Source organism: Pleuronectes platessa, chromosome 3 (assembly GCF_947347685.1).
Source record: "Pleuronectes platessa chromosome 3, fPlePla1.1, whole genome shotgun sequence".
Classification (NCBI taxonomy): domain Eukaryota; kingdom Metazoa; phylum Chordata; class Actinopteri; order Pleuronectiformes; family Pleuronectidae; genus Pleuronectes; species Pleuronectes platessa.
The window spans coordinates 10,760,910-10,773,378 of NC_070628.1; the positions used below are offsets into that span (position 1 = coordinate 10,760,910).

Sequence of the window (12,469 nt, forward strand, 5' to 3'; positions counted from 1 at the left end):
GGTTTTGTTTGGGCACCAAAGCATAGTCTGACACAGTTAGGTAGAAACATAAAATTGTTTATTGCTCAACAAACAGCAAAAAATAAGCCGGCAGTGGAGGCAGAGAGCAGGCTGGCTAGCAGATTCCCAGGGATAGCACAAGAGCTGACGAATGGAAAAAAACACTGAAGACACAAATGCAGGCGGGTAGCAAGGCACACAGGATTACCTGAGTGAACTTGATGAGCTGAGTGGAAGCAGGTGTGCCTTGTCTGCTGCAGGAGAAGCCAGCCACGCCCCCTGCCACACACATGCCCTGCAGGAGAAAGAAAAGAATGGGGAGAAAGAGAGAGATAACAACAAAGACGTACTGCAATAACAAAACCGAGTTTACAGTGTTCTCAATCTAGGCCCAATGTTTATAAATGTTGGTTTGTAATTTAATGCTATATACAAAAAGATCTGGAATCAGCCCAGTAGATAGCCGCCGCTGAAAGCTGCAACGTAATCCAATGGGGTAACTGTGACAGTCCACAAAATCAATCCATCAATCCAATATTATTTGAATAGCCCATATTCAAAAATCACAATTTGTCTCATAGGGCTTAAACAAGGTGTGACATCCCCTGCCTGTAACCCTCAATAAGAGTTAGTAAAAAATCCCCCCCCCCCCCTCCAAAAAAAAACATTAATATTGGAAAAAAAACACAGAGAGAGACATGTGAGGGATCCCTCTCTCAGGACGATAGATGTGCAAAAGATGTCACATGTACAAGAGAAAAACAGAAGAATAAGAGTATTTACAACATTGATTGGAAGAAACAGTTTGTAGCATGATGGAAAGTACATTAAATGAGAATTTATTGTCAGTAATGGTAGAGTATTTGAATAAAGACATATTTTATATCAAGCAGTGTTGCTGTTCCATAGTCCAGGATCAGGATCCACCACCACAATCAGATGCCACCATAATCCACAATCATGATCCATATCCGCCATCAGGATCCATCATCAGCTGCCAACACGATACAGGATCCGCCAAAACTATCACCATCTCTGATTCGCGGTCAACCATCATAATCCAGCTGCGGCCCTGGATCTGCAAAAAACGATAGAGCACAGGGACTCTGGGGAAGAAGTCAAGTCAGTAACATGTATTTATGAGATTGATTGATGTCTTTAATGTGATAAAGAGGGAGAAGAGGAAAGAGAAGCTCCATGTGTCATGCGTACCCGGACATTCTAGACTTATAGCAGCTTAACTAAAAGCTGGTCTAAGACAAGCCTGATCCAGCTCTAACTATACGCTTTATCGTAAAGGAAGGTTTTAAGCCTACTCTTAAATGTACAGAGGGTGTCGGCCTCCCGAACTGAAACTGGGAGATGATTCCACAGGAGAGGAGCTTGATAGCTCAAGGCTCTGGGTCCTACTCTACTTTTTGAGACTTTAGGGACAGCAACTAAGCAATGTCTGCTAAAATGCTTTAATTGTTATTTTGGGCCTTTGCTAAGGCAACATCTCGCTCAACGAGAAGTCTTGAGACTGTTGATGCCAAATTCTGACCCTGATGTCCGCAGCCTCAGAAGGCTAGCCACCTGTTCCACTGCCTCGTCAGAAATCTGTTGTTGGCTGACGTCGTCCTCTGATGTTGATCCTCAAGGTTGAGCATTCTGCAACACTTCTCTGCTCACCACTGTTTTAAACTGTGTTTATTGGAAGTTAACGTTGTCATTCTGATTCCGATTCTGTCTGCAGAGCTACCGCCCACTGGTTGTTGTTTTTTTGTCCTCTACGCTATTCAGTGTAAAAACTGTGGAGACTGCCCTGTGTGAAAATCCCAGGAGATCAGCAGTTTCAGAAACACTCCAACCAGCACTTCTGGCACCAGCAATCATGCCACAGTCAAAGTCACAAAAACCCCTTTTTGCCCGTATCCTGATGTTGGATGTGAACATTAACTGAAGTTCCTGCCTTGGTTTATGCATTGCACTGCTGCCGTATGATTTGCTGACTGGATAATGACATGAATAAGCATGCATGCCTAATTAAGTGCTTGGAGAGGGTCATAAAATCTGAATTGTTAACATCAGATCGCTGTCCTCTCCTTTTTCTTCCCATTTATTCATCCTTTGTGGCATCTACTGCTGCTGATAGCCCTATGCTTGTTCTGAGTGTGTGTGTTTGTGTGTCAATGAGGAGCTGCTCATCAAAACATTATACAACAGCATTATTAGTAGTAATAAACTTAACAGGATATCCTCAATGTATGTACCCTAGTGACAGGTGTGGCTATTATCAAAGAAGAAGAATCTTGTTTGCTTTTTTTAATACTACAACAGAGAAACACGCTGCCTTGACCATATGGTTCTTTGTCTTTCCTTCTCCTATCTCCTCCTCCTCCTCCTCAGGTGCTGCAGAACCTGAAGCCCATTTACAATTAAGATAAGTGATAAGAGGCTGGAGACGCATAGACTTCCGCCTCTCTCTCTCGCCACAGCAGCAGCCTGCAGCTCACCTTGGTTTGCCCGGAGTTATTCCCCCCGACATACATGTTAGGTCTTTTCTTATTTTGGTTTGTTGTTTTAGTTTGAGTTGGAGATCTCCAGTGGTCTCGTTTTGGTGGTTTGGTTTTGATCTAGATTCAGATTCCTTATTTATTAGATTTGGAGGAAGTGCTGGGTGCGACTGCAAACCTTCCTCATCTTTTGCTCATTTTGGTCGGGACCTAAGCCTCATTTTGTTTCACTAACTTAGTCTCTTTATTGTTTCCACTTGTTTGCAAATAAACTCTTATTTAAGTGCATCCACCTGTTTGTTTGTGGTGTCCCTATTGTATGTTATGGCCTCATCTGAGACTGTTGGTTTATTGATTTTGGTTGGGTCGCAACAGTGATCATCATACAAATTTGGAGCAGCAGTCTGTGCAGTTGTAGTCGGGGGATGGATCATGACATTTAACCCCATTTTTATAGCATCAAATTACTAATTAAACCAGACAGAAACCATCCAAGCTTTACTTAAGTTGTCTTCTACTTCACTTACAAACATTTGAAAAACAAAACATGTTTTGTTTCTTAATATATCAGTCAAATGTATTTTATTTACATACTGGTCTAGATAAATCTGAATTTTGGTGAATGCACCCATGCATACAGAACACCTCTAAATTCCAACCAATGCCCTTCATTGTCACAGCATACAATACGCAACTACGCGCTTTGCAAGTTACACACAGAGCACTCTACCATAACACATGACATACACATTTTGTGTACTTTAAACTGCCTTGCACTACACAAGGTTTCAATCTGTATACATGTTCTTGAATCAAAAAGTTTAAATACCAACCATTTTGAAATCCAATTAATATCCATGGATGAATTAACATAACAAATAAACCACACAACAAATGGGATTGTAGAGTATGTACACGCAACTACATTTACAATAATACAAGTGGTGAAAAGCCTAAAAAGTTGTCGTCTTTATAACAAAGGGCACTTAATAAAACAAAGCACATACTGTATCGTAGAAAGTAACAGTTTGGTTTGCAAATGTCAGACACGTTTCAAGTATATGAGAAACATGATAGTGAACTTTAAGAGGCTTCAGAAAGAGATCCAGGTGGACAAGATGCTTCTGTGACTGTTTTCTACCAAACAAGATCTCTGAAATACTGTGACAACACAAAGAAAAACTGCAAAACTGTGCTATAGAACAGTAATGAAGTCTCAGGCCTGACCGTATTGACTGAATCAGGTTTGGAGAAATCAAATCATAACACACACATTTAGTCTTTTACACCTTTTCCTTTTTTTGAATATTTCTTACCTTCAAAGAAAATGTATAGTACCTCTGATATTCTGCTGATCAAAACATTTCCAAATTGCGCCCCTGGCTGCACGTTTTAACATCAGGCAAAGAAAAAGCAATAGCTCGAGGTTTAAAGGATCAAAGCAAGGAAAAAGCCTACTCCTGAGAGGGGGAACCAGACTCCCTCTCTCTTCAGGGAGAAATTAAGTGAACGTGGCCCTCTCACTGGTGCGGCTGGAAGGCTAGCGCTGTGTTAGGTGGAGCAATATCGCCGTGGTGTTCAGGTACGTGCAGGTTTCAGACTAACGCGGTGATGGAGTATGAAGGAGGCTGAGAAGACGGGAGTGTGCCGCTGAGGATCGGCCCATGAGATTCTGTTCCGGTCCCTTTATTTGTAGACAGTTGAGAAAGAGAGACCCACTGTTCTGCAGATGCACAATTTTTCGGACATCGTTCACAGGGTGGCTGGGGGCGGGGGGTGTCAGCGTGGGCTCCTGGCAGAGTGTGTGTGGGGGGGGGGGGGGTGTCACTACAGAGTCACTTCTCTTTGAGATGATATTCCCTTGTGTTTTCGTTCTGCCTTTTCCCCCTGTTCTGTCAGTTAGAGTCTCCTCAGATTGTGCTCCTCCGTGCAGGAGCCTTTCCTCAGGGTGATGTCGTCCACGGCCATCTCTCCGCTCCTGCCTCGCCCACGCTCCCCCTTCAGGATCACCTGGGGAACAACAGCACAGTGCACAGTTAGGTGCTATCATAGACAAACAATAATAATAATAATAACAATACAAAGTGTATTTCTATGGCAACTTTCCAAAACAAAATATGCTTCACAAAATAAAAAGTGTAATGATAGCAAATCTTAAAGAAGCCAAACCATACTCGATGAAATAAAACTAAACAGATCAACATTAAAATAAAAAATATATAGACTAATCAAAATAAAAACTGTTAACGTGCTAATCTATACAGCTTTTTTTTTAAAACACTTTTTAAACTGAAGCACTGATTATTCCGATCTAATGATGATTTTATCCGATAAAACTATGATAAAAACCTATGGAAACACAAGACTGGATTCACGTGTTCCCCTCGAACTTAAATTTGACGCCTCCTTTTAAAATGCAGACTTTAAAATACTCTGATTTTATTTTAAATAGGAATAAACACGTTTCCATTCACAACTGTCAAAAATGACTGCAGAAATAATAATTACAATTTCCCTAGGAGCTGCATGACACATGTTTCACATGTTTGTCGTTACTTACACTTTCCAGGCCTGTGCCCCATAATGTGATTTGGGTGTGCCTCCAGCCGTTTCCACCTGTCCGGCCCCACACTGCTGGACTGTACTGCTTCCCCTTCTTGACAAACACCTGCAGCATCCCCACATGGTGGCCCGCCAGCTTGTGCCGGAACGACAGGCACAGATTGCCATCGTTCCAGGGAGGGGTGAGCGGAAGGACCAGCCGAGCCCCTCGTCCAGTCCTCTTGTTTCCTACATCAGGTATGGTGAGGTACCGTCCACCTGGGGGAGAGGGACAGGGGTAATAGAGTTAATTAATTAAATTAAACCAGTGGTGCACAGTTATTTAGCATGTGTTCCATACATCCTCTGCTCATTTATGGCCAATACATCTATCCTTCACAGCAGGTGGTGAGTATAATAAACATCTGGGGTTCATTCAGTCAGCACACAACCCAGAGCATGTGGATTTGTTTATCCAGTAATTCTGATTAAAAGGGTTCTTCTTAGGGTCATGCCCTGCTGCTCAACAAAGTTTGATGGAAATAAGTCGTTTTTTTAGAAATCCTGACAACAACAAAATTATGCAGATCCCAGCTTCAAACCAAGTTTCGTTAAAATCAGTACAGTTGGTTTTTTTCTTTCTGAATAACAGTCAAACAAACAGCAATGGGAACATAACCTCTTAGGCAGAGATAATTAAAAGAAGAAACTTTGAAGTGAGCATTCATTACATTTCCGTCAAACACCAATGAGTAGAAAAACCCTGCTTGAAAACCACTTGAATTTTGTGTTAGTTAAAAAAAAAGTGATTATTTTCCATCTCTATCTTAAAGCTGCCACTCCCTCCTGAGTGACGTTTCATTTGTTGGTATATACAGTATGTGTATATTCCAGAGACTCACTGTATTCATAGGAGCAAAGAAAAACTGTCCATGCAAACTGCAAACAATGTATAATCCTGAAAAGTGGAACTTTTTTCTGTAATGGCACTTGAGTTTTACAAAATGCAGTTATTGGATTTCTTTGAGCAGCACAAATGAAATCCGAACGATTTGGGTAAGAGGTGGACAAAAAAAAAATATATATATATATATTTCATCCAACTGTGGAATTTGAAGTGATACAAAAAAAAGTTGTGAAAAAGACTTGACCCACTTACGTATCTTCTCCTAAAAATATAGCCAGTTATCCATGGCAAAACATTTTTTTTATTCATTCATGCATTAGTTAGTGATGGAGCTGTATGGTTTTAAAAATGTAAAAGTAAAAGTGCTTGTGGCTTATAGGTGATTAATGTTGATGTATTTTGCGTATCTAGTGGATCAGTGTATGTCTGCTGTTAACCACAGGGGGTCCATCAGCTACTGTATCTGTAGGCCACACAGACTTTTTGCATAAGTTATGAGCCTCCTCCAAATCTGTGCCAAGCTTTTAAAGCCACGAGTGTCTGCCAGTGGCTGTCGATCAAAAGAGCTTAAAGTGATGAACAGTAAATAGTTACATATTTCACAGCACACTGAAGATGTAGGTGGACACACACGCATCCATAAATAAGACATAATTCAAATGTTGCGATTTAACATATTCACCACGCGCTGCAGCAGATTGAAATATGTTCTTTTAAGATGAATTACTCTCACTCAGACCTTAGTTTATGATTTACTGTAAATTATTTTCCAAGTCTGGGCAAAAGTATTTACGTGCACTAATAAGTCAGCACAAACTTGGCTGAAATGAGGCCTGAATGTCTGGAAACTAACTTGTAACTGCAGGCCAGTTGGCTGTGGAGGCCACATGTAGCTAGCGTTGCCTAAACATTGCCAGGACGCTGCACTGTTTAGTCTCCACGCTGCCTCTACTGAGTCGTCTCAGTCTAATTCAACAGAACTTCCCTCTCGCCTGGACCCAAACAAAAGCAGTGTTGTGTTTCCCAGCCACAAGTATGAGAGACGAGTCACGTAATTCACTTCTCATCTGCATCGCTTTGTAAGGTAAGGCAATAATCTGCAGAAAACTCAGACTACTTCCCACAAGAAACTCTTCATTCTGACCTGTGATTGAGCAGAACAACGGATGTCGTGGTGCAGATGAGTGACCACAAGGACTGAATCTGTGACATGTGGGTGTTTATTGCAACAATAACCAGATCTGAATGAAAGCTTGTGAGGTGAATAACCATCACGATCCCAAAGCACTACAAGTCAGCTATATGGGCTATCACGTTCTCTGCTAGATCCTTATATATATACTGTCAATATATATATATATATATACAATGCTATATATGTTGATAAGGAGGGCAACCCTGACTCTGCATAAGCTGATGTTACAGCTTCTCTATAAATATATCCCAATTATTCTGATCCGGCTAGTTTGTTGCAATAAACTCATTCAAACCCACAAGTCGCGGTTTAAGAATCTCCTTGAGTCACTTGAGCCGCTTAGATGTTCAGACTCTGTGTGTGTGTGTGTGTGTGTGTGTGTGGGGGGGGGGGGGGGGGGGGGGTCTGCATGTTTGTGCGAGCCAAGAAGTTTAACACAGCTCTTCTCACTTTCATTTTTGTCAATGTAAAATAAATTTGAGTGTGCAGGTTCTGCAGTTACCTGACGGATCAGGTGTCGTCTCCCAGTGCAGATCTCCGTCTTTGTCCCTGATCCAGCCGCAAAGGCCGTCATCAAAAGAGCAGCTCAGATACCCTGACTCTGAAGAGGATGAAATGTTTTCAGAGGAGCCGAGGACAGCCACACACACACACATGCAGACACACACACACACACACACACACACACACAGAGAAAAGGTTTCAGTCTGCTCTCTGTGATGCTTGACAGGAGCCATGCTGTGTGCCTCTAACTTCACCTAAGGCCAGAGGACTGCTGATGCTCTAGTGAATGAGATGAACACAATAGAAGTGTAAATATTTGTTATAATATAATTTCTGAAGAGAGCTGATGCATTGAGGGAAAAATCCAGTGGGAAGCTACGTAAATAAGAAATGGGAAAAACATCATCATTATTTGTATAATTTGCTGGCATTGCGATAAAAGTGTATATAAGTGCATTAACATACCATAATAAAATATCTCAAGGTTACGACCTAGCCATAATAATGGACTGCTCTGTTTATTTATTTATTTTGTTATTTATCCACCACTCCAAAGTGCAACATTTATTCTATTTATCAATGCATACATTATTTAATGACAGTCTAATGTGTCTCTATTTTGATTCCTTGTATATACATATGTTATGTAGATAAATAAAATATTTTATTCTATTTTAATATTCTTAAAGCACCTATTTCACATTTTATCCTTTACTTTGTAGTCTCAAGTTGTGTATATGAGCTAATAAGGCATCTACAGGCTTAAATACAGACCTTCATTGTACCTGTACGGTGACAGTAAAGATCTTTCGAATCTCAAATCTCTTGAATGTCTTTATATTATGACTGAGGCAAAAAATAGTCACTCTCCATGAACCACTGCACAAATTATGGATCCAAGATAAGATAACCTCAATAATTTGGTTCATGAAGTCCCTTTCCAAAAAACACTTCTCAGTTCCTTCTCCGAGCCAATGAAAACGCCTCCTCTCTCGACAGTGCATGACAAATGATTCTCTGCGAACCAAAAATAAACATGCGACTAAATCATTAGAGCAATTTAATCTGCGTGCCATTGAAAACAATAAATCACACTGAGCAAATACGACGGACAGAATGCTGTCTCCTCACTGAATCTATTTTATTAAATGTTATTGTAGGAATTCTACATCGAGAACAATGGCGCTTATGAGCGGAGATGCGCCTCCAAATGATCAGTTGAGATGATCCTTTCAAACATTCAAGTATGCTTCATGTGAAATTTTTTTTAATCTGGCAGTGCGTCCTGGGCTGTGAGCCATTATTTAAACGGATATGAACAGACGTCATGTGTCACCTCACGGTGAAAGGCCTATCAAAACACATCTGTTCACTGTATTGCTTCGCCTCGGCAGCGATACTACAGGAGCTGATTGTCACTTTCATTTTGCCCGTGACAAATGTGGCTCGTCCGTCATTGTTTGAGCTCCGCAGTCAGCCGCCGCTGATTGTCTTTGTCAAATGTGTTGTTTACCTGGGTCGTCTCTGGCTTCATCCGCCGTGTTGCCGAGCTCAATGTCAAAGTCGATGCCGAGCACAGTGTTGTCTCCGTTGTTCCGAGGGACTGAGGTGAGAGAGACGCAGGGTTAGATAAAGGATTAACAAAGGTATTATATTTTCTCACTGCTTGTGGCTCTCGTGTGGATTTGTTTCATTACTCCACAAGGATGAATCAATGTCATGGTTTATTGCCCGTGTATCTAAACACAGTTAACCACACAGACCAGAGAAAACCTGCACAAACACCAGAAGTCAAATGTGAATCATAAGGTGAAAAAGGGCAACGGCTCGTCTGAGACGTACTTTGGGTAAATGTTGCTGCTGCACAACCAGGAGCTTACACTTACACACACACATAGACACACACACGGTTGTGCAGCTATCTTAGTGAGGACATTCATTGGCATAATTCATTCCCTTAAACCAAGTCTTAACCCCCAAACAGTCCATTAAAGAGGGGTCACAAAGTGAGGACCGGCCAAAATGTCCACACTTTCCCAAAATGAACTCACTCCGTAGGTTGTAGACACAAAGATAGCTGTGCAAGAGCACAGACACACAGACACACAGACACACACACACACTCACACTCACACACAAACACAGTCCTGAAATAGCCTCTTTCCTTCTCCAATGGGGTCACACTGCCCAAAATACCATAAGCCAAGCTGTCTTATGAAAGGTCAACTGCCAACGATGCCCAGAAAGTTGGTACAAATCTTTTTGCAGCTTGAGATGCTTTGACCCTTTGGAAGGAAAGTTGTCTTTTCTGGTTTGAAATCATTTTAACAAAGGAAAGTCATTCATTTATTTTCTAACCTGCAAATTGGTCGCATTTGCTGATGAGAAGAAACATCTGTGAAACTATTCCCAACATCCCGCACACATTCTTGCTCCTATGCTACAAATGTGCTGTAACCTGCACTTGAACCGTCGGCCCCCCAGAGTCCCCCCCAGAGTCCCCCCCGGGACACACAGCCCCCCAGACTGCAATGTAGTTTGTCAGTCGTAGGAATCTCAGAGCAGGGAGGTCACACTCACACCAGGCTCTCCAGCAATCCCAGGCACCCAGGTTGTGTGTGCGTGTTTGTGTACGTGTGTGTCTGTGCTTTTAAGGAAATAGCCACCCGGGAGTTTCGCATCCGGTCGTAGGTCAGAAATATAGAGTGTAAATAAAGTGACGTGCTTATTAAAGGAGCGATAATTTGAGCTGTGACACTGAGGCAAGTAGTAAAATATAGCTTTGATATATCTCATCAAGTTGGGCTGCGGATACCGTGAAATTAACTTCATTTCTTTTGCTTAAGTATTTTTTCTTCAGTGCCATTTTCAATCTTTAAGGGTTTAACCAAATAAAAAAATAACATTGTGTCACAAATTTCTTGTAACTTTTTAATAGTAAGACAGTAGACGAGAAATGGAGAGAGAGCGGTGAAGACACACAGCAAAGGGCTAGGTCGGAATCGAACCTGCGGACCCTGCAGGAGGGCTCAAGCCTCCAAAAACATTTTAACAGATAAATTGGGTTTATTAAGAAGAATTAGGTGATAATTATCTGCAGCTGTCATATTAATGCAAATAAAGAAAATAAAACTAAATAACAAGTTATAATAAAAATACAATTTATTTCAAAGAGCCTAACTGGATAAGGACATGTATGTATCACAAATAAACATGACATTTTAGTAAAACTATCGGATAAGGAAACACAAATACCTAGTTGTATTGAAGGGTGTTTTGTCTCTTAATCCGATAAAAATAATTGTTAAAATCAGGTTAAGAGGCACAAACACCCATATTAGTTTTGAATTATATTAATTAACGAGAGAATGACTAAGAGTAAAACCAAAGTTGAAAATCTAACCCTATGCTCCAATACAACTGAAGTGAAGGGAATTCTGTGCTGCTTACACCATTAAAAATGTAGATTGGAGGTTTGTGAACTGGTTACTTTGTAGGACCCACAGATCTCACTGTCAAAAGTCTGATGTGAGTTCTTCTTTAGGAGAAAGTAGTTGAAATAAAAACTATTCCACAGTCAGTGGATTGTCCAGAGCAAGTCTGACACTGTGTCTGTAAATACAAACTGATCCAAATAAGCAGAGCAAACAATAATAATAATAAATAATAAAACAATATAACACAAATATTTGAGGGAAGTAACCCTGTATAAAACGTCATAGTTAATGTTACTACATTAGTAACAGTTGTGCTTTTACCTTTGAGGCTTTGTGGTTTATTCTAAGCAAATATTTAATTCATTATTTTATTCAATAAAAGCGGCTTAAGGGGGCTTTTCTATGATTTGCTAAAGCGTTGAGCAAATACACTGATCAGAGACGACTTTTCTTTCCTTGTCTCTTTATGTCTCAAAAGAAATAGTACATTTCATGATTTGAATTTCTTGAAGTAGCAGTGTGAAGAAGATTACATGGAACCTTAAACGCTTCTATAATATGGTTTGAGACAAACAACCTGTAATTAAACACATGGTGCTATATTTTTTTTAATTATTATCATTTTGTACTTTTTTTTTTTTTTTATTCGCAAGTATATTTTTGAACTTTGCAGAAAGCCAAAGTCCCGGCTACTTCTTGCTAAGAGTTATGCTAAGCTACGCAACTTTCCTCCAAGCTAAAGTTCATACTTGTCACAGAAACGTGACTAATTAACAAACTTTTAGTTGAAGTTTTCTGAATTTCCACTGTGAAGCAATCATGCTGGTGATTGAAAAGGTCCAGACTGAACAGGAAACCGCAAAACTCAGAAAATTGCTCTGGCCACAGCACACATCTGCACAGCTGAGGTGTTCTTCATGCCCTGAGGCTCTTATTCAAATGATTCCTATTTCAGACTGTGGTGTCTCTGCTCCTTCCCTTCCTCGTCTTGTACAAACCTTCTCCAGGAACCTCTGATTTCTCGAACTGCTCTGGTGCAAACCATTAGATTGATGTCTCCCTCAAGCAGTGCAGACAGGTGTTAATGTAATTTCTCTCCTCCTTCCTTTTTCTAATTATGTGCTGCCATCTGGCAAGGTGAGGAGGAACCACACGATCTCATCCTGTACTTTGCTGTTCTCTCCAAACATGTCAGAGGAGCTTAATGTTGGATTTTTGATACACTGACTGTTGCTGTGCCTACAAGTGAGCATGACACGAAAACACTTCTATTCATGTTTGATTACACTTTCTGTGTTATTCATGCTCTTGCTGGATCTGGACTTGACAGTCCTCTCCTTCTGCTGCTTTTTCAGTTTGGCTGTACGCTGCATCATAATGTGCATATTCA

The 12,469-nt window shown here is 40.7% G+C and overlaps 1 protein-coding gene across 6 annotated transcripts in view; it reads right to left on the reverse strand.

Annotated features, from left to right (window-relative positions):
* Positions 1 to 2,980: 2,980 nt before the first annotated feature.
* Positions 2,981 to 12,469, reverse strand: part of npnta (nephronectin a) — a 49,468-nt gene continuing 39,979 nt past the window's right edge. For all 6 annotated transcript variants that reach the window (XM_053419118.1, XM_053419119.1, XM_053419123.1 and 3 more), the window contains 4 exons: positions 9,156 to 9,245; positions 7,641 to 7,739; positions 5,056 to 5,315; positions 2,981 to 4,505 (listed from right to left, as the gene is read on the reverse strand). In XM_053419118.1, the coding sequence (XP_053275093.1) occupies positions 4,395 to 4,505; positions 5,056 to 5,315; positions 7,641 to 7,739; positions 9,156 to 9,245 (560 nt within the window). In that variant the 3' untranslated portion in view covers positions 2,981 to 4,394. The remainder of the gene's footprint in view (positions 4,506 to 5,055; positions 5,316 to 7,640; positions 7,740 to 9,155; positions 9,246 to 12,469) is intronic.